Genomic DNA, 24,299 nt, shown 5'->3' on the forward strand with positions numbered 1-24,299 from the left:
GAACTAAGTAAGTTCATCTACAGCAATAGGATCATCATCAATAGGATCTCTGTGAGAGCCAGAAGTGCATCTCTCCAAGGGAAATGAAACAGGCTGAAGCTGAAACAACTCACTTTCAAAAATATAATACACAGGAAGAATAATGCACAAGGACAGGCGTTAGCCCTTATGAAATGTTGTTTTACCCAGTCACAATGTTACTGCAATGTCAGGAGAGAAGACGACACCCTTAGGTTATGCAACTGTAAAAACTGAGCTGCTGCTTTTGAAAAATTCTAGATGACTAGAGAAACGTCTAGAGAAAGTGATGGGCAAGCAATACAACTCACCTCTATTTCAGGCAGTCAGTCACACTTACCCCTCTGAAGGGCCTTTAGGCCACTTAATTCTGTTTTCACTTCCTCAAGATGTCATCTTTATGAATGTCTTTTACATATATTTACTACAAGCTTTTACTCTCAACACTTTTTACCAGGAGTATTCGTTCATACTTCTAATTTCTGGACAGTTCTACTAATCCAAAGGGATTCTAACTACTCATAATCAGTAATACTAGTGCACACTGAACATCTAGTCTAGGATCTCAAAGCACTTTATAAGGGCAAATTAATTTTGCTTTGTAGCTTTTCCGAAGTAAGAAACATTACTATCCTCTGATAAGTGATCCCGGCCTGTCCATCACTCTGCAACTTAATCACGAGGCTGTGTTGAAATCCTAACTGGTAATAGCAAAACATTCTTCAGTTTATGAACACCATGAAGCCTCTGATATTTAATTACTTCTGATGTGCATGCAGTCTGTGACTACACACTGTTGTTTGTAGTATCCCAAATAATTACAAAATTCTGTTTGGTAGAGAGAAAAAGCAAAAGTCAAATGTTTTCCTGCCAGAGAATCAGAAACCTTGAAGGAAGGAGGAAAATGAAGACGACAAGGAAAGCAACTCTTAGCTGACAGAAAGATGGCGCAACAAGAAAGATGCCTGAATAGTCTATACACAGCAAGTTTCAATAACCTCATGAATAATACTACAATCTGCTGTACACGAGTAACTTTCAAACTAGCCTTTATGGCTGAGCAAAATATGTGGTATTAAGACTGAGCACGGAATCTCTAGCCATATACAGAGGTTATATCTGGATAAAGAGCTTCACCCATTTTAAAAAATGCAAAAAATTTTACTGACTTGCAACTATCACATGCAAATCACTCCTTACTGCTTAACTTTGCTCGCCAGTACTGCAAATATTGAGCCAATGCTGAAGGCAGGAGCCAAAACAGTTCAACTCGGAACACTCCCTGGTTGTGATCAGGTGAAAAACTGGCAAAAAAATCTCTCCAGTTTTGCATAAGCAGGAAAACAAAGCAATTTGAGACAGCTTCATACAAAGATAACACGTATTCTGCAACACTGCTGCAGTTCTAATGTTGGCTCGGTTTGCAGTGCTTCACATATTTGACTTTCTCACTCTTTCTTTACAAAGAATATGAAGAAGATGTCAGCAATTCATTGTGGAAGGATGTTTGATCCCACATCATGATAGAGCCTGAGATTTACACAGGGCTAAAAACAGATCTAATGACTGCAGACTTCATTTTTCAAAAAAAAAAAGGGGGGGGGCCCCTACTGGCTCAGCAATCTATCGTGCCGTCTCTCGGCACAGATGTTTGCATAGGCTAGACATAAGCTAGATATCACAAACTAGTTGCCTTCCAAAAGAAAGGTTAGAAACTAAGGACATATTGTGCCACAAAGGCCTTGGTAGGACAGCCAAGGGCTACCACAGGGCTGAGGTAAGGACCTATGGGATTTTGAAGAACAACAGCAATTTGGGGCATCTGAGGAGGAAATTAAGACTTGAAGAACATAATCAATCAGAGTTTGTTTTTTTTTTTTAAACTTGGTTAACTATTCTCTTTTTTTTTTTTTTTTTTAACCAGCTGAGCGTTACAGCGACTTGACACAGAAGCTCAATTAGATGTCCCATACATAACTGCATGTTGAGCTATGATATCTATGTGCCAATATCTATGTGCCAAAGGAACAGTAAAGAGGCAAAAGGTTTCAGTTTTCACTTGGTGCAACCTGAGCTTTGGCTGTTTAGAAGCGCGCTCATGGGAGCAAAGGAAAGATGCTGACCCAGTGCCTACCTCTTTTATGTAAGGCCTATCTGTGTGGTCTCAGAGTAAGAGCGCAAAATGGCCCTGTGGAAGTCTCTCTTCCTTCTCCTCATAAAACACAAGGGTGCTTGGGGGAGTGAAGCCAGATTAAGAATTTTCCACTCCCCTCCTCCATTCCTGTCTCCCTCCTTCACAGCTACAAACATGTTTCTATAAAGTTACATCTCCACCCCTGCAGAAAACACCTCCCTGCCAAGCTACCTCCAAAAACCAACCAACTAACCAAAAAAAAAAAAAACACTACCACAACATTTTGAAAAATGAATCACTTCAGTGAGCTGCCTATAGCAGCAGTCTCCAAAACACTTGTACCAGCACAAAATGGAAGGCAAAGAAACTGTAGCGTACGGGTGGAAATGTGTCGACCTACCCTCTTCGTGGCAAGAATGCCAAAGGTGGAACCACCTTCTCCTAACACACCTCACGCTCGAGTAGCCCAACCTCCTCTCATCCAAAATAAGGCCAAAGAGGGAACATTGCCACCTACTGCTCTTGCAGGTTGCCAGAATTTCTTACAGGTTCACGCAGGGCAGGATTTCTCAGTGAGGTACAGATAGAGACTAAACTCTAGGCTCCTGATTCTGCTATAAATCTACACTGGTGTGGCTTATACGAGAGCTTGCCCTTATGATGAACGTGAGGGACCTGCAGTGCCTAGTGAGTGTTTAGGTACAAAACTCCGTTTTGAAAATAATGGTTTGAAAGGCCCGTTTTAGGACAAGGAATGGAGATTATGCATTTAAAATAATAGTCCAGCCAGGTTTTCTTTCAACAAAAGCATTTTCACTAGAAGACACTATTACATGCATTTAAATTGTCTATCAAAATGTAACTGCTAATTAAGAACAAAAGTGTCTTTGAAATTGCAATATAGGGTCCATTTAATTTTACTGGGAAAGGCAGGCCTTTACTGTCAGGAAAGTAACACCTCTCATCAGCTCTGCAGACACCAGCAATGAGTCACCTCTCCTCCTTTGGTATTTCCACTTAATGACATGGACTGTTTTCATACACTTGCCAATGATTAACCATAGTTGAACGTTTTGTGGGTTTATTTGGTTACACTACACAGAATTTAGTGAATCTGTCAGAGTGCTACAAATGAGCTTTTTTCCTTTTCCCTATTTGATGCTTTTCATACAAAAGTACAGTTTAATATTTGCTGTGAAAAACTTCAATATTAAATGAGAATCCCAAGTGGGTCTGTGCAAATACTCAGGGCAAAGAAATATCACTAGATTTCCCCTTTGTTCAGATTGCACTGGCAATTATTACTAGCAGCATGGTCGATTCACATGTTCTTTGCCATCAAAATGTAGAATGAAAAACAATGACATCTGGGATTTTTCTTCTACTACAAACTTAATTATTAATCAAAGCTATGACACACACTAAACATTGGCAAAATGGCTTGAGAGCATCAGGAATTCATTTTTTTCAATAGGGTCTTTAAAAGCTTTTTTAATAATAAGACAATAGGACTAATTATATCCGTGCAGCATCCCGTCAAATTTTTTATCTAATAGTTTGCAATATTTACATGTATAAGGCATTTTTTTTTTTGGGGGGGGGGGGGGTAGGTAGGATGGGAAGGTGAGGAGAACAGACAAAAATAACTAGAAAACAAGAATTTGGAAAGTTTATACTGCTTTCATTACAATTTCAGATCTTTAAGCCCTTACTCTGAGAATTCTACAAATTTTTAATGAAGACTGCATATTTGCTTAGCATTTGAGATACGAAATGATTTCTTTTAAAACCAAATAAACTACTGTGGAAATAATAAACCCAACTACTAATCATCAGTTCTTCTGCTGAGAGCAAATCTTTGTGCTAATCTCAGTTCTGGTTCGTGTAATATAAGCAAGTTACCAGTGAGCCCGAGTTTATTTCATAGGCACTGAGCAGTTTCTACTTAGAAAGCAAGCTACAGGTCTATAACACTGTGGTAGCTGCTTTTTTCATTCCTTTTTGAAGTGTAGTGTAGTGATTATATATACCAGATGGTAACTTTTTATGCATATTGATCTGACTACCTTTGAAATAACTGAATGTTAATAGGTGGTAGCTGAATTGCTGAACTGCTTCTTTATACGTCCCTATTTTTAAAATATGGCTTCCTGTTTTGTAACTCATAGGCTTACCAGGAGGACCGAGATATCAGTCCGTATTTCTGTATTTAGATAACAGGAGTTAAATTTCACTGATACTTGGATCTAGATTGGATCCAATTCACTGAAATTGGATCTAGATCAGGTGACAGTGGTTTAGAATGATATTAATCTACAATTCTTCTCAAATTTCCAATAATTAGGTATTTTTTAACTAACTCTTGCAGCTTGAACACCTAGAAGGAAACATGCATGGCCTATAGAAAATATAAATACTTCTATTTTATATTCTTGTAGTGTATTTTCTTCAGCTATCAAAAAAGCACTTTTTCAGTTTATTGCATCTAGACGGTACCTAGTAACTATGATTAGACCTGTCATAGTGACTGCTGGGTCTGAATATGAGCTTAAGACCTCTGCAAAGATGGGGAAAAGAGCCCATAAATCCAACCCTCTCTGTTCTTCTGTTCATTAGAGTCACTGACTGAAGTTCATTTGAGAGCAAATATATGTTAAGCGAGGAAAGAAGTAGATATCCTGCTCCTACATGAGATATATATGCATACAGCTTTGAAAAGAATGCTCGTAAACAGCGTTAGGGGAAACAAAACTGTAAGGGAGCACATATACCATAACGAAAGTTCACAGCATTGCATAGTGGTCTATGCTAAATAAGAAAACAATCTTCCTCTGCAATGAAGTTTAACATCCCCATAGGTTTAAAGGGATCAGATTTGTATAACGGAGACTTTGCAATAAGTGGTAACAGATGCCCATTTAGCTAAAACAATGTAGTATCTCCACACGTTCCATCTACTACCCTTTCTAGTTTTGCCTTAGCCCTCTCTAAACTCTCTCCTGCAAGACTGTTTCAATCTCTGTTTCAAAGTAGGAGGAACTGAATCCTTCTTAGCGCCATGGTCACCCTCAACTCATCTTCAGGCACCTGTAAGTGTGATATGGTAATCTCTTCAAACCTGAATTTCTTCACCTTTCTTCATTATCCATCTGCCCAACACTTCTCCATGCAAGACTAAGCAACTAAGTACTCTCATCTTCCTGTCCCTCATTGGTTCTTAGGCTCTTTTCCCTTTCTCAGAAGAACAAAATCTCTTTTGTCATAAGTTTTTCTATGGAAGTTGGAAATAAAAAAAATTCTGCACTCCTGAATGTCAAAAAATTTCCACAGAGTAGGCCCAACAAATGTCTCTGTAAAGGTTAAGCAATCTTCAACCAGATGCTGAATGACAGAGGAAACACAGAAAGAGATAAGGATGCTTTATAAGACATCTCATCTGGTAAGTGGCACTGGAGTGCTGGAAGCAGATTAAATTGCAGAGGACGCCACATGATGCATCTGCTCTCCATTTTTGCAAAAGGAACAAAGGCCACATTAAATGTGACAATATACACAGTCAGAGTCAATGATGTATCACTTGATTTAGTTAAATCATGTTGGAAAATGGAGATGCATGGATGCTTGTTTCCATGTACCTTTTGGTGCATTAGATATTTACTAATATGGGCATTATAAACAAAAGAATTAGAACAGTAGAATAACAGTATTTCAATGCCTAATCTCGATTTACAAGGAAGCAATTTTTGTTTAAATCAATTAAAGCTGGATCAGGCCACAGTAAAAATGTACCACAGAAAAACTTGCTGTAACAAAAATGTCCACTTCAGCAAGACAGTTGATTCCCTCTTTCTTAATATATTAAATCTACATTAAAAAAAGTGTTCTATGTGAATCTGAAAGTATTTCACATATGTACACACACACACACATAGAGACGATGCATATATATAAATATATCAAAAAGGATATGAATAACTCCTTCATCAACTTTGCAGACTGAAGTTTGCAGTTGATCTTCCAGACGCACCAATTTCTCACTTATTGCTTCACATTTTTCTCCCAGCTCTGCAGAAAATATGAAGAACTCCTACAGGAAGTTGAAAAAGACAAGAAAGCGTGTTTGCTGCTCATTGCACTTTTATCCATGAAGCTTGCAGCAAGTAAAGGAGAAAATAAAATATTCGTAAGGGGACATAATACTTTGCAGTGCTAAAACACTGCCTGAAACCAAACTCCCTTTGAAGCAACCAAAACTTGTTACTACATGATGTTTTGGTGATTTATATGAAATGGAATAAGCTTCTGGTCGCAGTCTACTTCCCAGCAGAAAAATATCATAATGTCATTTTCAGTAAAGGATTAAAGGGGTGTGAAGACTGAACTGTTCTCCCTCTTCCATGTAGTCTCACCACAGCAGGGGAGGGAAATCTCACGGTGTCTAAGCCATTTAGGTTCCTAAAATTTCAATTTTTTTTTTTTTTTTGTAGATATGACTCACACTGTTAGGCCCTTTAGAGATTTCAAGCAGCATCATTTTTGGCATCTCCTATAAACACAAAATGTATTTACTTTTTTGGGGGGAGAAGGGGAATCCGGCTAGAATATTTAGAGATTTTGCTCAACTAGTCAGAAAATAAAGGATCAAATTCTTAATACAAGACAAAACTCTGCATTTTGTTACTGTTACTGCGTTATGATGAACCAAGTTTAAATTCTCAAAAATATTTTTTCTCAAAATTCAATTTTTTCTAATTCTCAAATTACAAGGGTAATTTGTATCTTGTACTGACTTCCTCTTTGAGAAATGACCTCAAAAAACAATTAATTAGAGGGAAAAAATAATCAACCAATTTGTGCAGCACAGAGACAAGCCTCTCCTCTCCCCACAAAGCCTCATAGCTCTACCTACAGTGAAAGTTAGCGGGTATCGATATGGAAAAGATTACGGTACCAAGACAAAGTTCTATTGGAGTCACGTTGAAACAACACAAGTCTTCCATCAGCAAGTCAATGCTAGATTTTCTGCAGACCTACTCGTCTATGTAGCCAGCTACACATGTGGCCATATCACATCTTCAGAAAATGTTTGCTCCTTTAAACCAGAACCTGGAGTCCCAGACATGCTCTAAGGCTACTTTGCACTGATCTGTATCTATAATAGCAAGTGTCAGCAGCTGTTTGAGAGAAATGCTATCAAGCCTTCCAAAGGCACAGTGCTAATTCTTGCTGGAATGCTGCCCATTGTGAAACAGTCCGATTTTGGTACACAGACTTCTCCATGTTGTGATATCCCTAAACTTTGGGTTACACAGATAAGAATCAAGTCAAATGTCAGAAAAGCTCTGCTAGCTGGCACATCCTCTGTTACAGCACAGAGCCTTGACCTTTCTGCCTTCTTCTGCCAGACAGCCATTCAGCAGATCCCAAGGGTGGGCAACCAGCTGCAGCTCCAACCCTGGACTGCTGAGCTGGAGAGAGTCTGTGCTGCACCAGCAGCTTAGAGCCAGGGAGGGATAACATGCGAACCAGCTAATTGAGTCTCTGGCTCAGTGCATGAAACCTAAGTGTCCATCTCTGTAGCCAATATCAAATATCATAACCTACAGTAGAATTTCAGAAAACTGATAAAAGTAAATTTGGCCCACTGCTTTGAAACATAAGGACAGCAGAGGAGAAGGCATACTTTCTCCCTACGGTGACTAGGGATGTCCTTGTCTCAAGACTGAGGGAAAGAAGATACAGAACAAGTCCTCCATCCAGCTGCTAAATTGTTATTCAATGCACCAGCAGGACTCCACATGATTTTAGCGGGTGAGATAAGCCAGGCAATTTATACCAACAGAAAGCTCTTGGAGAATCATACTGTGCCACATATGCAGGAACAGGTAACAGTAGTCTAAATCATCATCTCAGACAAGAAATACAAGACCAAAAATATTCAGTGCTATACAATAATTGAGCACTTAATTTAGTAAGAATAGTGTTTAATTAATGCAGAAACTCTTAGGTGTATATTTGCTTTGACAGACAAAAACTATAAATGAAGTTTTCAAATAAGAGTTGCTACGCACTGTGTACTTAGGCAAAATTAATTATTCCTGTACAGATCCTGAAGAACTGCTATTTTATAGTGACACATAAAAAGCAGACTCTAGCTCTTATAACATCAATATATTGAATACTTTAGTCTGATCCAGTCACTGCTTTTATCAAGAACTATTAGCATGTTAGATTTTGGATCAGATCTGTGCTGTCAAGAAGGATGACATTTCTAGTGTCAGTTTGAAATCATCAGTTATTATAGACAGCAACTAAAAAATGTGCATATTACTCTCCTGAATACCTCTGTCATTAAATGTATTTAAATATGAAAAACACTATAAAGATATACACTATAATGGGGCACCCCTTTCCTTTTTGGGATACTGTTGATGGTATCACAGTTTATCAGGATAACCAGTCGCCCAAATAGCACTGTCAAGTTCTGCTGTAAGAGAGGATCCATTTCCTCCATTTTAAAATTGCCGTTATGTTTCCTTTCTAGTATATGCAAATATAAGGAGTTTTAGGCTACGTCTTCACTGAGCATCTAATCTAAATGACAAATGCACTACCTGGATGTGTCTAGCCCTGTTGTGAACATCCACAGTGGAAAATCTTTCCCCAGTCACTGTGCCCTCATTGATGCTCTATCTGTGACAGCTAGTAAGATGCCCAGAGGCAAATCCTTAGCCCTACAACAAACTGAAGAGTCTATGGTTCTTTTCCAAGGAACTGTGGGAGATCTCGTCCATCCTTCTGCACATCCTGGGAAAACTGTGGAAAGGCACTGTAGAGAGGGCAAACAGACTGCTACTTATTCCTGTGACACAGCTTTTATTTCTTCTAAAAGCTATGTCCTGGCTTTATTCTCTCAACATGCGCATGCACAAAAAATAAAATCTCTCCACAAGGCCTGAAACGATAATGCAGAAATGAGAATTGTGCCTTTCATCGTTAGCATGCCAACAACAACACTTTGAGTATCAATAAAGCATACAAGGAAAGTAAATACTCCTGCAGAAAAGATTACACAATCTTTTTGGCATGATTATTCCCTTTGGTGAAGGTTTTAACATCCTATCAGGACTAGAGTGCAACACAACTGGTTCCTCTTTTTCAAAACGGGATTCTACACGTTACCTTAAAAAAAACTTCTATTTTTCCCCACTTGACAGTCTTGCCACAGCAGCAATCCAGACTTTAGCCTCTCTCCTAGACTTACAACAGACTCTCCACTGACATCCAGAGTTATTCCTGTTTTACAACAATGAACCCCCTCTCTGCATGTGCATATCCCATTTCAGCAGCGATCATCTTTGTCTTGCTCCACCTGAATATTACATATCCCTTTCTCTTGATCCACCATTGTCATTTCTTGGGCTTCCACTGCTCAGTGATCTGGAGCCACCCACTCTCTTAAGGGATCTCCAATACCTTCCATTTTAGCTTTGGCTCAGCTTAAGACTTCCAATCCCTCCAGCCACTTAAATGTCAGAAGTTTCATTCATTCTTCCCACCAGGCTGGCAGTTCATGCACAAAATAAGCCTAATGGTACCACTCCCCTAACCACACTGAACCTGGAAGCAGTTAGACAAGATGACTGATATGAAGAGGAAACTGTCAGCTGCTGCAAAGACATGCAAACCACTGCACAAGTTTTGGATAAAGTATTAGTCCTGCAAAAGCCATTGCAATAAGCCTATCATATGCCCCATTCTCCTGACTAAAACAGAGGAGGTGCACAAACAGCTCTCACTTAACAAACAACACCATGCTCCATCTCTCCAGCAAACCTGCTGAGCTGCCATTGTTGTGTCAAATTTAGGACGTAGTTAAGCACGCACCTCAAATAGGAAGCTACCAACCAGCTGAGACCTTCACTGGTTATTGCAAGTCAGTCCTGTGACATGAGCTAACATTTTCAGTGCTACTTCTGGACAGAGAAGTACACGTAGAGCTAGTACAGTTCTAGCTAGGAAAAGGATCTGTAAGCACTACTTCTCCTAACCTGGAAATGTATTTAGAAATACATCAAAGTGCCCAGTTCACTTAACAATGACCACAGGTTTTCCTATCAGTCCAAACAATGCAAAACTTAAGAGTGTACATGCTTTTGCAGTGACCACAAAAATGTCCGTGTTTTAAAGTCTCTTTGGATGATATTATCAAGACCTTGTAACACAGGTACCTTTTATGTTAAGTCCCCTGTCAGGGACGTGAAGTAAGTAGGTGTAACATTACAGCAAGATCAGAACATACAATATACAATTAGAAGTGCAAAATGGTTAAGTTATGTGATGAATGCCCTGGGCATTTGCATGAAGTTCCCTTGGGATTTTGGACAAACCACAGCCTCCCTGTTTGTTTCAGTTTTCCCCTCTTGAGCTACGGATAATAAATTATTCCTTCCTCTACAGCTGTTCCTCAGAAAAAGGTCTGGCTCTTGGCATGCGGATGTGCATTGTCAAACACAATGTAGATGTTGGATAGAGCTTGTCAGTGTACCACCTTTTTTTCCTTTCCTTTTTTTTTTTTTTTTTTGTGATAGAGCTTTAAAATTTAGCAGTTAGAAAACAGCATGGTAGTGGTGATCAACCTTCCTTTCCCTTGGCTTGCCAAACTAATTTCTCACTGGTTAGTGGCTTGCTGCAGACTATCAACATGACACTGCAACATAAAAAAACAAGCAAGCCTTTCCAAATAAATGGTTAGAGAAACTTTTTTTGTTTTTTCAAGCAAACAAAGAAGTGTGGCAGTTCCAAGATATATTTCACTTGCAAGTGTTTCTGGACATGAGTTTGAAAGGCATCCCAATCATCTGTAGCAGATGCTTGTAGAAATTCTCTATTTGTTGATGTGTACAATGAATTCTTCAATCCAGATTCTCTAAATGCAGGGTTTGTGGGTTACCCTCCAAAAATAAAATATTTACAAGACAAAAAGGGCCCTTTCAGAGTTAGTCCCTCACTGAACTTCAGATGGTTTGGAAAAGCCTGAGAACAAGAGGTAGCATTAAGATATGTTGGTGGCAAAATAAGCACCAAGTTGCAAGTGTGGCCCAATTCTAAGGTGCACAGATCCTGAAAAATCCACATAAAATACCACCACAGCCTTGAAATTCACAGTAGCAGTGCAGCTGGATGACTGCCCTCAACACTGTATGGCTACCTCATGATCTCATGTTTGACAATTTTCTTTTCCTTTTCAAATAAAATTTTACAGCCAAGTAAAGAAAGGGCCCAACTTCAAAAAAAACAAAACAGAACAAAAAACAAAACCCAAGATCTGGGACTTCAGGTGAATGCTTGCTTTGTGGCAAAGGCATCTGCTAGTGCTTTGTACCAGTAATAACCTTCATTTTAGTGTTCTAGGCATTGGCTAGTAGGTTCCACCCTGCAACAGTTTCAGACAAGGACTTTACTGGTGGATGAGTCTTGAATCAAAAGTGCTTAGAATTAAGATTCTATAATTATTACACAGTCATGGGCATTAATTCCATTGTCAGTTGAGTACTTAGATTTTCACTTAGAGCAAAATGTCCGTTCTACCCTACATACAAAAAAAAATAGTGTACATTGTTCCCAAAGTATCACATTTTGAGTATATAACAAAATGTAACAGAAAAAAAAGAGTAAAGTAAGAAAACCTATTCATTTTGAAAATTTACATAAATGAAAAATGAATATCAAGAAAAACTGCCCAATATAGAATTTTTCTAACAATATAGAGAGGAAGGGAGATCTAAACGAGTCCTCAAAAATCAGATCAAACTTGTCTGGGTCTTGAAATACTTGAAACCCATTTAGTTATAGTTGTATGGCTATGGTTGCACTGTGGAGTAACTAGTATATCTCTGTAAGATTTGGTTTATATTATATTAATCTTAAATACCTAATATGTATTCAGAAGCTTAATTCCTCCTTAATACAATATTAATAGTGTATGGATAAATTATCTTCGCATCTGCATGACACAAAGCTGCCTTTTTCATTTAAATGAAAAGTTCCTCCATACTTTAGATAAGCATTGCCTCTCAGGAACATACTCACAGGTGTCACATGAAAAATACAAGATGGTCATCACGTAGATTATGATTTTAAAGGAAGTATATTTATGCTTTTTTGGGTAAGAAAGATGTGCTGCTGCAGACAGCTCTAACTTTAGTTTAATATCAAGAAGAGTTATACGTGAGATTGCAGAAACATACATTGCTTTCAAAAGCATACAGGAAAACTCTAAATATTCAATGAATTCCACAGCTCCCGCCCCCAGCCTCTGGTTTGAAAAAAGTAAGACAGCCCAGAGAAGTAGATAGGAAAGATTCCTCCTGGTGTCTTTCATGCCTGCTAGCGTCACTGGTAACATTTTTATTTGACATTTGGGTATGTAGGCAGGGAAAGCACTGGCAGTGACATACAAACTATTCAGAACAACTCCTGGTTGGAAATCGGCATTTACACCGCACAACATGAAGAAAATGGACTCTGCCTCCTGCTCAAAATATTAATAAAATACAACTCATCCAAGCTTGCAAGTTATGTCAGTGCTACAAGAAACTAACTCTCATGGCAACTTAAGACTTGTTTGGTTATTTCTGCACTAACAGCACTTTTAGGAAGCACCTAGGAGAGACTGAAGTAGTCAGGAGAGTACAGAGATGCAATATTGCTTTATGGATTTTTGTGTGAACAGGGGATGTAGCTGCCTGAGTTTTTTTTTTTTTTTTGTTAATCCTTAAGCAGGTGAAAACAAGTACAAAAACGGGTGTGATTTGTTATTTTTTTAAGCTGGTAGCTGAAGAAATTCCTCTGCCTTTTCATGCAGAGTAGAAATTCTCATTCTCTCTGAGATGTGAGATTCTGATGTGAGGAATATGGAGAGCAGACGATGCTCCAGCAGCTGCACAGCATCAGCACAGTGAATCCAGAGGGGAGGAAAGGGTTTCCACTTCAGTCTTCTGCATTTCATTTTACTCTTTTGTAAGACATTTTAGTCACCTATGAGTGACAGCTCCGCTGCAGCACTACATAGGGAAAATGTTTCATCACCTTTTCCAGTGCAAACACCTTCCATGCCCTCTTGAATCTAGTTTAGCAAAGAAGAATTAGTGTTCTAGTAGCTAGATTAATCTAACTCGATTAGAGATAGTGTTTGGTCATTGTGCTGAGAAGCAGGATTCCCAGATACATCCTTAAAATTTTTTCTCCCTATACAAGAACTTTGTAAAAATAAGTTGCCCTACTTCAAACCAGCAACATCATAACCCCAATAAAATATGTAAAATTAAAGCCATAGAAGACCATCTGCTGAGCATTAGAAACAGATTTTTTCATCTGTACTAAATCCTCCCTCTCCTATAAGAATTAAAATCATTCTAAACAATATAAATAGCAACTATGAGAATCACCCTTGCAGACAGATACTTCACAAGCACAAAGCCTAGAACAGTGATGTGCTGTCTGCAGAAGTGCTGAATGCAAACAGACCCCCACCTCTCACACAAGTGAATGGAAATTGTGAGTACTTGAAACTCCAGAAAGTCCAGCCAGTGTATCTCTTAAATCTTTTCTGGAAACAAAGTGCAAACATCCATATGCTTCTCTTGCTTGAGCAGATGCTTAAGTTGCCCGCAGGCTATTTTCACATGCCCTCAGTTAATGAGCCACAAAGTGGTCAAAGTACACACGGAGAAAACATTTTTCTGTGCCTTGTGCCTAAAATCTCTATGCTGTGTGCACAGTCATGGGCAGCTGAGGGAGGGCAAAATGGCAACCGTAAACAGGCCTGGCCTCTTATTCTCCAAAAAGTATATTATTCACGGCCACCACCATCCAGGCATGGCAAGGCAGACCAGAAAGCAACCAGGGATCACCAAAGCCCCCTCTGTGATTTGTAACGACATCAAACTCACCCTGCCTGCCCTCAACTGACATCTGCCTATGCAGTTCTGAAAAGCTGCTGGCAGGGGAGCCTGTTCCAGGGCTAACCTGTCCTTGCAGCAAGTAAGCTTTCCTAATTCAAACTTCCCTTGCTACCAGCTAAGCTGATTACGTTTCCTTTTACACATACACGGCGCAGAACGATAACTGATCACTGCCCTCTTGATCGTAACTGATTGAAGACTTGTGACTGAAGACTTTGACTTTCAGTCAGACCAAGATCCCTAAGCCTTTGATTTCTACTTCCCTTCCTTCTTCACTAGGGCCCCACCTTCCACAGAGCGAGGTGCCCACACCACAGCAGTACTCCTCTGGAGGCTCTGACATTCTCAGCTAAGCGCAGCAATTACCTGTCTTACATTTGACATTCCCATTAATAAGGCTGCAAATGACATTTGCCCTTTTTTGCAGCAGGATCAACATAATGAATCCCACTCTATTTGTAGCCCACTATAACCCTAGATTCTGCTTTTACCGTATTGTAATCTTAGCCTGCTATTCACCATCTGTATACGCAAACCTGTTTTTTTTTCCTCAAATGTAATTTGCACCTGTCTTTTAATGCATTGCATCTTATTGATTTCAGGCTATTCTTTCAATTCATCAGGATCATTTGGAATTCTAATCCTAATTGAAATTATGTTGACTGGCACATATTCTCCAGGTTTATCCCCTTTTCAAAGGCAGATACCAAATCTGCCCTTTACCGAGGCCCCTGAGAATTCAACCTCCCTCTAGGAGTTCTCAAACAAGCTTGTTAATGCTTTGGAGATCGTTTTTCTTGGCTCTTATGCACTCTAGAATAAATTTCATCAGTCTATCCCGACTGGAGTGCATCGCACCCTAGTATTCTTTGCCATGTTGTTCTTTTGCCACCTTGTAGTGAATACTAACAGTGTTATATAGGTGGACACAGTTTCTTGTATTTTGGAAAGACTAAAGCAAAGAAAATAGAGAAAAGGAAAAAAAACTATTTCTGCACTGTGCTGCCATTTCATTATTTTCTCATCCACACTCCATGTTAGAAGACATACCGATACTTTCTTTCACCTATCCCTTATGCTCTGCTTATCTGTGAACCCACCTGCTGGTGTGCACATCTTTTGCTTACTGTACCTGAGTGTGCACTGTGGTCCTTCTGGTTTCATTCTTGTGCTGTTTGCTACTCTTTCAGGCTCACCCTTAGCAATACTTTTTTTTCTTTCCTTTCTTTTGCCCATTAAAGAATCTCTGACATAGATACGTAGTTTGTCATTGTGCTTGCTGTTCTCTGCACCAAAAGAAGATGGTGCTGCACCTTAAACATGCTTTCCTCTGGAGGAAGCCAAAGATCATCTGCTGCTTCCTCCCCCTACAGAGTTCCTCCCGCACCTCACCTGTAGTGAAGTGGCTATCCTCCTTTTCTCAGAAGTGGGATCAATTTTGTTTCCTGATTACCTTTGCCCTTATCACTTTCCACTTACAGGTTGCTAGCTTGTTCCATCAGCCTCCTTACATGCATCTAGGGGAATGCAGTGCTACAACATACTCCTCAGTTTCTCAAAAGCAATGACTCAGGCTTAAAGCTTTCCAGACAGCTGCTTTGCAACTGCGAGCTACCTCCTCCCCACCATCACACACTTCTCCCACATTCCCTTTGCTTACATGGATCCTGTTCCTCCTCCTCATGGATAAAACAACACATGAGAGTGTTAAATGACTCATCAAAATTACTGCCTGATGTTGGCAATCCTTCCCCTTATGTATCTTACATTTACAGTTATTGATGAGTTTCTTTGGAAAAGCATCTATGCAGGAAGGGAGCTTTCCCTTGCCTTGCAGCCCTCAAGCATCCTGCTGTGCTGAGTGACAGCAGTCTTTGCCTACTCCTCTCTAGTAGGCTGAAGATCTTCCCTGAGTGTAGACTTCCTAAAATCAGTGTGGACTAGTGCATTGGCTCATTTAATTAAACTGGGATAATTTCAGTTCCTGCTGTGGGAGGTTGATGCTGTTTACTGATTACTGGCTCCCCACTACAAGAGAGACATGGCACTATTGGAAAGAGTCCAGCGGAGGGCTACAAAGATGATTAGGAGACTGGAGCATCTCTCCTCTGAAGAAAGGCTGAGAGAGAGCTGGGCCTGTTCAGCCTGGAGAAGAGAAGACTGAGAGGGGATCTCATCAATGTCTACAAGTATCTGAAGGGAGAGTGTCAAGAGGATGGGGCCAGACTCTTCTCCGTGGTGCCCAGGGACAGGACAAGAGGCAACGGGCAGAAACTGAAACACAGGAAGTTCCATCTGAACCTGAGGAAAAACTTCTTCACTGTGAGGGTGACAGAGCACTGGCACAGGTTGCCCAGAGAGGCTGTGGAGTCTCCTTCCCTGGAGATATTCAAAACCCATCTGGATGCGATCCCGGGCAATATGCTCTAGGTGACCCTGCTTGAGCAGGGGGGTTGGACTAGATGATCTCCAGAGGTCCCTTCCAACCTTGGCCATTCTGTGATTCTGTGATTTGCAAATAAAAATTCATAGTGGGCCAGGACTTGGAAAAGAAATACAAGCACCAAAATGTTTTCTAGTGTCCATACCCTCTGTGCCCTGGAGTCAGAGGGGCTGGGTATCATTTACAGGTGGTTTGTAGTACTGTTCATTCCTCTTCCTGCTCCTGAGTCACCCAGCTGCAGCAATCTGCAATGACTAACAGGGCAACAGGGAGACTGACAAGAGTGGATTAAGGCACTAGAGCACCAAAGGAACATTTAAGCAAAGCCTTGCCATGGTACAGGGTGCTGACAGTTTCCCGGAGCTTTTATAGAGCTGTTTGCAAGTCAATATCAATCTAGCTGTGGTAGTGTGCTAGAGCCTGGCCTTCTAGGCTAGTTGCCATTTCCTTTATTGTTTTGTGACTCTCCATTCTCTTTATGCATTTGTTTTCTTAAAACTTCAGAAGGGCAAAGTTCAGTTCCACTGGCAGTGGGAACTCTTAGAGATTAAGCTCTTAATACCCTCAGCGTGGAAGCAGACTTGCACAACAGTATCGTATCCCCCTCTGTGCTCATCTGCTCTGCTGAGCTTTGGCGCATTCATGAGCTCAGCACTCACATGCTCTGGATGCATCCCCTGTTAAGCAAAGGAACAACTTCTTCGGCCAAGAGCTGGGCTGTACCATAGCTTTCAGAGCAGGTCACTGCTACACACTAGCCTGCAGTAGCTCTCCCATTTGCCTTGGTCCAGACCATGTGAAATTTTTAGTTTCCAGCAGATTTTGCTGTCTTAGCAGCTATCTGTAGTCAGGGGCTTGACACTACCAACACACTCACTGTTTTCTTTTTCTGGCAGTAGGGCTTTTACCTATCTTTATCATGTGGGACTACCCGCTCCTAGATCATGCCATCCTTGGACACAAGCAACTGCACAGTTCTGCTTTAATTCACAGCCAAGTCCACCGGCAAGAAAGACAATTTGCATTTTCTGGTGACTATTTTTTGCAAAGTTCACCTTCACTCTCAAGGTTTCCTGTTTTTATTTATGCTGAACTCCTGCACAGCTAAGCGCTCCATCCTAGGCATGCGCTCCTGTCACAGTCTCCTCGTGTACAAGGTCAACAGTCTGAGTTTGTTCTTGCAGCAGATTATCTTTCCTGGAGTGTTCCAGCTGCTCCACAGTGTCTGGATTCATTGGTGGGAATCCAAAGAGACACCTCATCCAAAGAGCTATCCCAAATGGCAACATAGTTGCCTTTTTTTTTTTTTTTTTTTTTTAATTTGCTTGGCTGAGCACTTGTCACTGGTACTTAACACGTTGCAGGTATGCTATTATGGGAGGTGAACTGGAGGTTACTCACCCATGTAATTAATTTGCTTGCTGGACACAATGCACTGATACCAAATTTTTTTAATATGTAAGTTGCAGCACAAAGCATACTGATGTAAGAATGGACCACAGTGAATCAGTACAGCTCCTTGGTCCAGTACAAATGTCCTTACATATCTATTACGTAAACTCTCGGATTATATGTAGGCAGGAATAAGCAGATTTCTCTCATCACTTATTTTCATAGGGAATACATCTCAAGCTACTCAGTTATCCTAGACTTCGGTCGTTTTATTTATGAAAATACTGTAAAATGGCAAGCATTCAGTGTTTTTATTCAGATGAAATTCCTATTGAAATATATTCTGCTGTTGTATGCTTTTCTACTTCTCAAAATAAATTAATTCAAAGGGATTCAGAAAGGTTTTTTTAGTGGTATACAGGGACACGAGTAAAGAATCATTATGGTGCTACACTGCGGCTGGATCAACTATCATTGGTCCTACATTCCCCTGACATATCATCCTTTTGTTGATATGTGTTAAAAGCGCTAGCATAGGATTTAGCTTTAAATTCTCTGAAATTAAAAGCAATTTCATCATTATATTCAATGGAAAAAAGAGTGGCCCCATTGCTGTGCCTTTGTGTTGATTTTCTAAATCTTGCACACTCGGTAACAGTTTTGCCCTCAATTTCTACCCAAAAATAATACTACAGAAACAAGCATCATTAGTTCTAATTCAACTTCAGAAAAGTTTATACAATATCATCTCTTTATACTGACTAAAAAACACTTACCTCAGATAAATGACCCTCTGCTCCAAATGAAATATCTTCCAAAACCTGTTAGAGATATGTTATTAAGTATATGGTAGGTGTGTGCTATATAAACATTAAGATTTCAATGAACCTTATAAAATCAGGATAACAAATTAAAAAGTTACATAAGCTGAACAATTACATCATTTTGCTACACAATCAAACATTTCAATTGCCTTTATAATAGAGCAGTGGCGGCCACCCAGTATTTACAGCTAAATTTGAATGTATTTTATTAGAAGTTTGACTTTTGGTTTCCTTGTTAAAACCTACAAGGAATACTCTCTCTAAAAATACTCTCTCTGAAAGACCTACTATGCATCGAGACAAACTTTTCTACCAAGCTGTTAATGATCTGTACACCGTTCAACGGTCTACAGAAATTTTTTGGCACAAATCCTGTAAGTGATTTTGGGCAGGACAAGTGAAGGACCCCACTGATGTTTTGCAGAGGTAACATGCTAACCATAGTCAGACCCTCTCTCAAAACTTGCTTCAGCTGTAAAGTCTATAAGAAATTAGCCAACGTTTCACTGATTCGCTGAGGAGCAACCAAAGAAATTCGATGTTAACGTTAGTGGAAAATCATTAGTATGCACCACACTTATAACAATACAGACAATCTTTAAATAAACTTAGCTAGGGATATTGCCTTGATAGGGCAATATTTAGGATCATAAGTATGTATATATACAAAGTGTAAAATCATTATTCTGTCCTAAGATCATTATTACTGAATATTTCAGTAATCTACCTGAAAAGAGTAGATTTCTTTTTTCTTTCTTGTTTAGATTTCTTTTACCTGTAATATTCAATGTACCTGTAAGGATTAAACTTACTGAGATACTAAGATCTCCCTCTAAAGAGCTAGCATGTTTACCAATAGACACAACTACGAGGCTTCTTATCGCACACTATTAAGTGTGACCGTACAACAGTGATCTGACCGTTGTATACAAGCCAGCTGCCTGTTGTCACAGGAATCCTTTGCCACTTGTATTAAGAATACAGAAAATATTCCAACACTGACTTTCAGTGATGCTTAATGCTGACATTTAAAATGAAGATTAAATTTAAAGTTTCCAAATTATTTTTGAAGCTCTACAAATACAACACTTAATTAAATCTCAAATGAAAGCACAGTTTATTTAGCTTCCTAGAGGCTTTGTCCTTTACACGTTGCACATTTGCCTGCTGGATCACAGGCTATTTCAATGCACGGTAATAAGTTACAGCCTGCTGACAGAGGCTTTCTTGTTGCCTGCTATCTCTAGATTCTGAAAAAAGTTGTGTCATAGGCTGTGATGACTTCTTTTTAATGACAGACTTCACATTAAAAATTTACTATTGTTGTTCTTTTTCAGGATCGTCCTCTTCAAAATCACTTAGAACATTTAAGATCTTAAACACAGTGCATCAAATGAATGCTTTGCAATTACAGAACACCTTCCCAACTCCGAAGTGCTTTACAAAAAGCTCCCAGACGTCTTCCCCAGCTGGTAAAACTGAAGTATGCAGAGGTTCGGGAAGACAGCAGCCCTTACTCTAACCCCTTCTCTCTGCATCAGTTATGATGAAGGAACAAGAAATAATCTACAGTGAATTCTGACGTGACAATTACCAAAAATGCTGACTTACCAAAGGTTACACTAGTGAATTTTGTTTTTTACCTTGTAACTTTAATCACCTCAATTTTCTTGAAATCTAGTAGGTGTTTCTTTCCTTCATAAGGATTAAGAGGGAACACTGCACAGCATGCCAGATAGCAGAAGAAGGAGAAAAAAGGATAGGTCAGGAACTCAAGCTGCAGGTGCACACATTCTCATGTTCATTGAGATACTTGGTGTTAGGGAGGTCCGAGCATAGACACATCTCCATATTTATTAGTTATCATCGGTGCTTCTGGTGTTATAGAAAGGTTTTACTTACACATACATTATCAACAAGCAAAAAATAAAGCAAGATTCCATAAGAAGAAGTGGAACAAGCAGGCGTTAATATCTGAAGAGAAATGAAATGTTACTGTGTATTTTAGAAATCACCTAGACACATATCTAACTCTGTAATAATGTTTATAATTTCCATCTCACTCACATGTAGCCTGGGTAAAGTAATTTGGAGTCAATTTACAACTACAGAACATTCCTGGGACAAAAATCAGAACCTGTCATGAATTCCTCAGAGACTCAGGAGCAAATCAAGCCTGCTTAGCTAGCAAAAGACAAGCTAGATCTACACTGACGGGGCACTTCAATTTCAACAAGATAGCCATCACCTAGAAAGTTGAAGCATATATGAAAATTCCAGAAACTCTTACCTACATTAAACCACAAGCAGACTTTGACATGAGTAAGGCTAGTAATACTGTCTACAACAGTGCTTCAGCATTTTTTAGATACTATATTCTAATAAGTTATATGTTGTTGAGAAGGGCAAAGCGTAATTTTTAATAACTCAGATTTTTCAGGATGATTTTTGCTGGCCTCATTTTATTTAGTTTTGACCAAAAAATTAGTAACGATGATTCAAGCTGAGCTGCAGAAGTATGTGATTGCATTCCCACTTCAGATTTTACAAAGGAGCTCTGATTTACAGGATTATTTTGGGATGTGAGTCTACAGCATAAAAAATTGCAAAACAAAAAAAAAAACCTGCACTGTCTTAGGAACTATAGTTATGAAGACCATAAAGTAAGTGTTGACAGTTCATAAACCTGCACTCACATATGACAGTAAAATATCTGAACTTTCATAGAATTTATACTTGACATATTTTATGTCTGAAAGTATATTTTATGATCCAGTGAAGATATTTAATTAAAAATGAAAAACTTGGCCCTTTTGCAAAGGAGCATCTGAGGAGCTAAGGATTCTTTCCATTGTTCTATTCTGCTTTCTTTTATTCTTCTGCTGTTTCTCAATTTTTTGTTTTCTAATGAAACCAGGATGGTAAAAGTCTATTATATGCATGGGAAACTATTTATAAAACACATAAACAAACCCAATATCCGATCCACAATAATACTGTGCCAGATATAACAAGCTAAATAACTAGAACACTTTATTTCACCATAAAGTAAATCAATTAGCTGGGACTGAAAAGCACCTTGAAATGAAGGACATGCGCACATATGCTATTATTACCCTCTGCTCTATTTTTTGAAGCTAGTAATTCAATAATCTCTAGATACAAAGAGCGCCACTCTTTTCTCTTCTGCTTCAATGACTAACAGCTCTCTCTTGAAATGCCCAAATCTACAGCACAAGTAATACAAGTTGAAGGATATGGTCACTCTAGGAACATGGTAAACATCAAGATATTCCTCTCACAGGGACAGTACAGTCTTGTTAAATAATACCAAACCAAGAATTTTGACAATATTGCGTTCTTCCATTAGGCATCCCTGCTTCCTGATAAATGGCTACAAAACAGCTCACTACTAACGGACATCAGTAAGTTATTTCATGAAAGTCACACGAATAGTCAAGTTAGAGACCAAATGCCACACTACTGCTTTGTTTGTTTCTCACAAACGCAAACTATTTTAAACAAAAATATTACAATACCATATAAAAGAGCACTTAAATGCTGCAAAACTGGTTCATGCCCTTCAAGTCCATTTATAAATCAAGACATTGTCTTTCTTGTACTACCTTCTCTTCAAGACAAAATAACAACAGGAAGTTATCATGATTTGCAAGTCTGAAAAGTGTGCCAGGTGGTTTTTTTTAAAAATATTCTGCCTTGTGATGAACAACCAGGAGATGCTAGGGAGTGTTATGCTATAGGCTCTCCTAACAGGTCACTCTGGCTGTCACTCCTACTGAGATCCTCCCTTTACTACCTAAAGGCACACCTTTCTGGATAAAACTTCTACCTCCTGCAACAAGGGGAAAAACCCTGAAACGTTGAAAGTACAAAAACAAGCTGACCAACCCTAAATCTGGAACCAGAACACCGGCTCTCTTTTTTTTTTTCCCCCTTTTTTTTTCTTTTTTTAAGGTTATAAGGGGTTGCAGTGACCACTGATGCACAATTTAGGCTCAGTAGTTAAAGCTGCAGGCATCACTGAGCAATTCAGTTGGCAGAGAGAGATTAGTTGAGTACGTTGTGATAAAATATAGCCGTGTTGTTCAGCCCATTCTAAAATTTGGAAAATGAACGAACATTCTTACATTAAAAAACTGGTCCTTTCTTTCTTTTGTCGGTCCTAGGAACGATGTGAGAATAGATGTGAGAATACTTCCACAGGTCCTTCACTGACTGGCATTTTCACATTCATATTTACACATCAGCTTCTAAATAGATTTTGGCCTGCTCTCAAAATCATGTTTATTCAAGATGCACAGGCCAGATTCTAGGCAAAGGCATTTGTACCACAAAACCTAAACAAAGAGCTGAAGTTAAGGGAATAGTCTCCCTAAGTTCTCCCTATAGCTGATAGAGAGACGGAGAGGAAATGATCAAATGGGAAGTTCAAAAAGAGGAGCTTAATAGGGGCGTTGCAAGCACTGCAAATATGCTTTCCTTTTCCATTAAACTCATGGGGAACCTGGCCTTTTGGATTCAGCATCTCTCTTCAGAGCCAAAAGCCACCTCACTTCAGTTACCTAAATGTCATGCTAGGATAACAATGTTGATTTCCACAGAATTGATACAAATTCACAGTGGTGAAATGGGTCATCTACAGTACAAACCTCAGAGTGCTACAGAAAAGGTCATATAACTCCAAACCCTCCAGAGCTTCTCAGCTGCACTTTTGACAGAGGAGCTCAGCTTTCCATAAGCAACAGAACTACTCATATTGCTTCAGTGCACTCACTAAGAATATCAGGAAAAGAAAGAAAAAAAAAAAATCAAAGCCACAGCTGATCATTACCAACAAAAATGGCCTTTCTCTGAGTCAGTTTGTAAACTATTTTTCCTAAGAAAAGATTGCAAATACTACTGAAGTCCAATTTAAAAACAGAATTTTACAGACAAGAAGGGATTTTACAATAAGGTAATGGCCTGCCTTCTGCTAAGTCTCAGTCAGGATAAATGCAAAATTAGGTATCAGTTTTCGATGTAGTACACGGTCAATGGCTATTAACACCATGTGCCATTAGGCACGCTTTTAATTTTTGTCAGCCAAATTCCAAGGTAATCAAACTGACAACTCTTGTTGGAGGGCATTTTTGTCACAGTGGTGCTGCTGGATGATAAAGTTTTTCAATAGCTTGTTTATCTGGACAGTGCAGCTAAAAGACTATTAGGTAGTTGTAAATATTTAAGCAAGGAAGGCATTCCAGAGCAGAACACAAAAACTTAAAAGAAATATGTCAAACCCTTTAAGCCTCATGACTTTTTCCTCCTTTTAATATTCGATGCATGCTGGAAGGCTGCCAGCATCTGAGCAAGGAAGCCTTCGACCATTTCTCTAGGGGAGGAAAACTTACTGCCACCACCCTTCAGCTAATATAGATCCAGGCTAACAAGTCAGCAGAAGTAACTCAGAGTGAAACTGTTGACAGCAACATGAGGACTATCTGATAATTTGCGTTAAATAC

The 24,299-nt window shown here is 39.2% G+C and overlaps 1 protein-coding gene across 6 annotated transcripts in view; it reads right to left on the bottom strand.

The window, feature by feature from the left end:
* Positions 1-1,613: 1,613 nt before the first annotated feature.
* The window catches only part of DISC1 (DISC1 scaffold protein), a 204,739-nt gene continuing 182,053 nt past the window's right edge, over positions 1,614-24,299 (bottom strand). For 5 of the 6 annotated variants that reach the window (XM_068939028.1, XM_068939031.1, XM_068939026.1 and 2 more), the window contains 2 exons: positions 18,730-18,774; positions 1,614-6,239 (listed from right to left, as the gene is read on the bottom strand). In XM_068939028.1, the coding sequence (XP_068795129.1) occupies positions 6,057-6,239; positions 18,730-18,774 (228 nt within the window). In that variant the 3' untranslated portion in view covers positions 1,614-6,056. Of the gene's footprint in view, positions 6,240-18,729; positions 18,775-20,420; positions 20,497-24,299 lie in introns of all 6 variants that reach the window. The other variant, XR_011140295.1, reaches the window with a different exon arrangement.

This window comes from Struthio camelus, chromosome 3, assembly GCF_040807025.1.
Source record: "Struthio camelus isolate bStrCam1 chromosome 3, bStrCam1.hap1, whole genome shotgun sequence".
NCBI classification, from domain to species: Eukaryota; Metazoa; Chordata; class Aves; order Struthioniformes; family Struthionidae; genus Struthio; species Struthio camelus.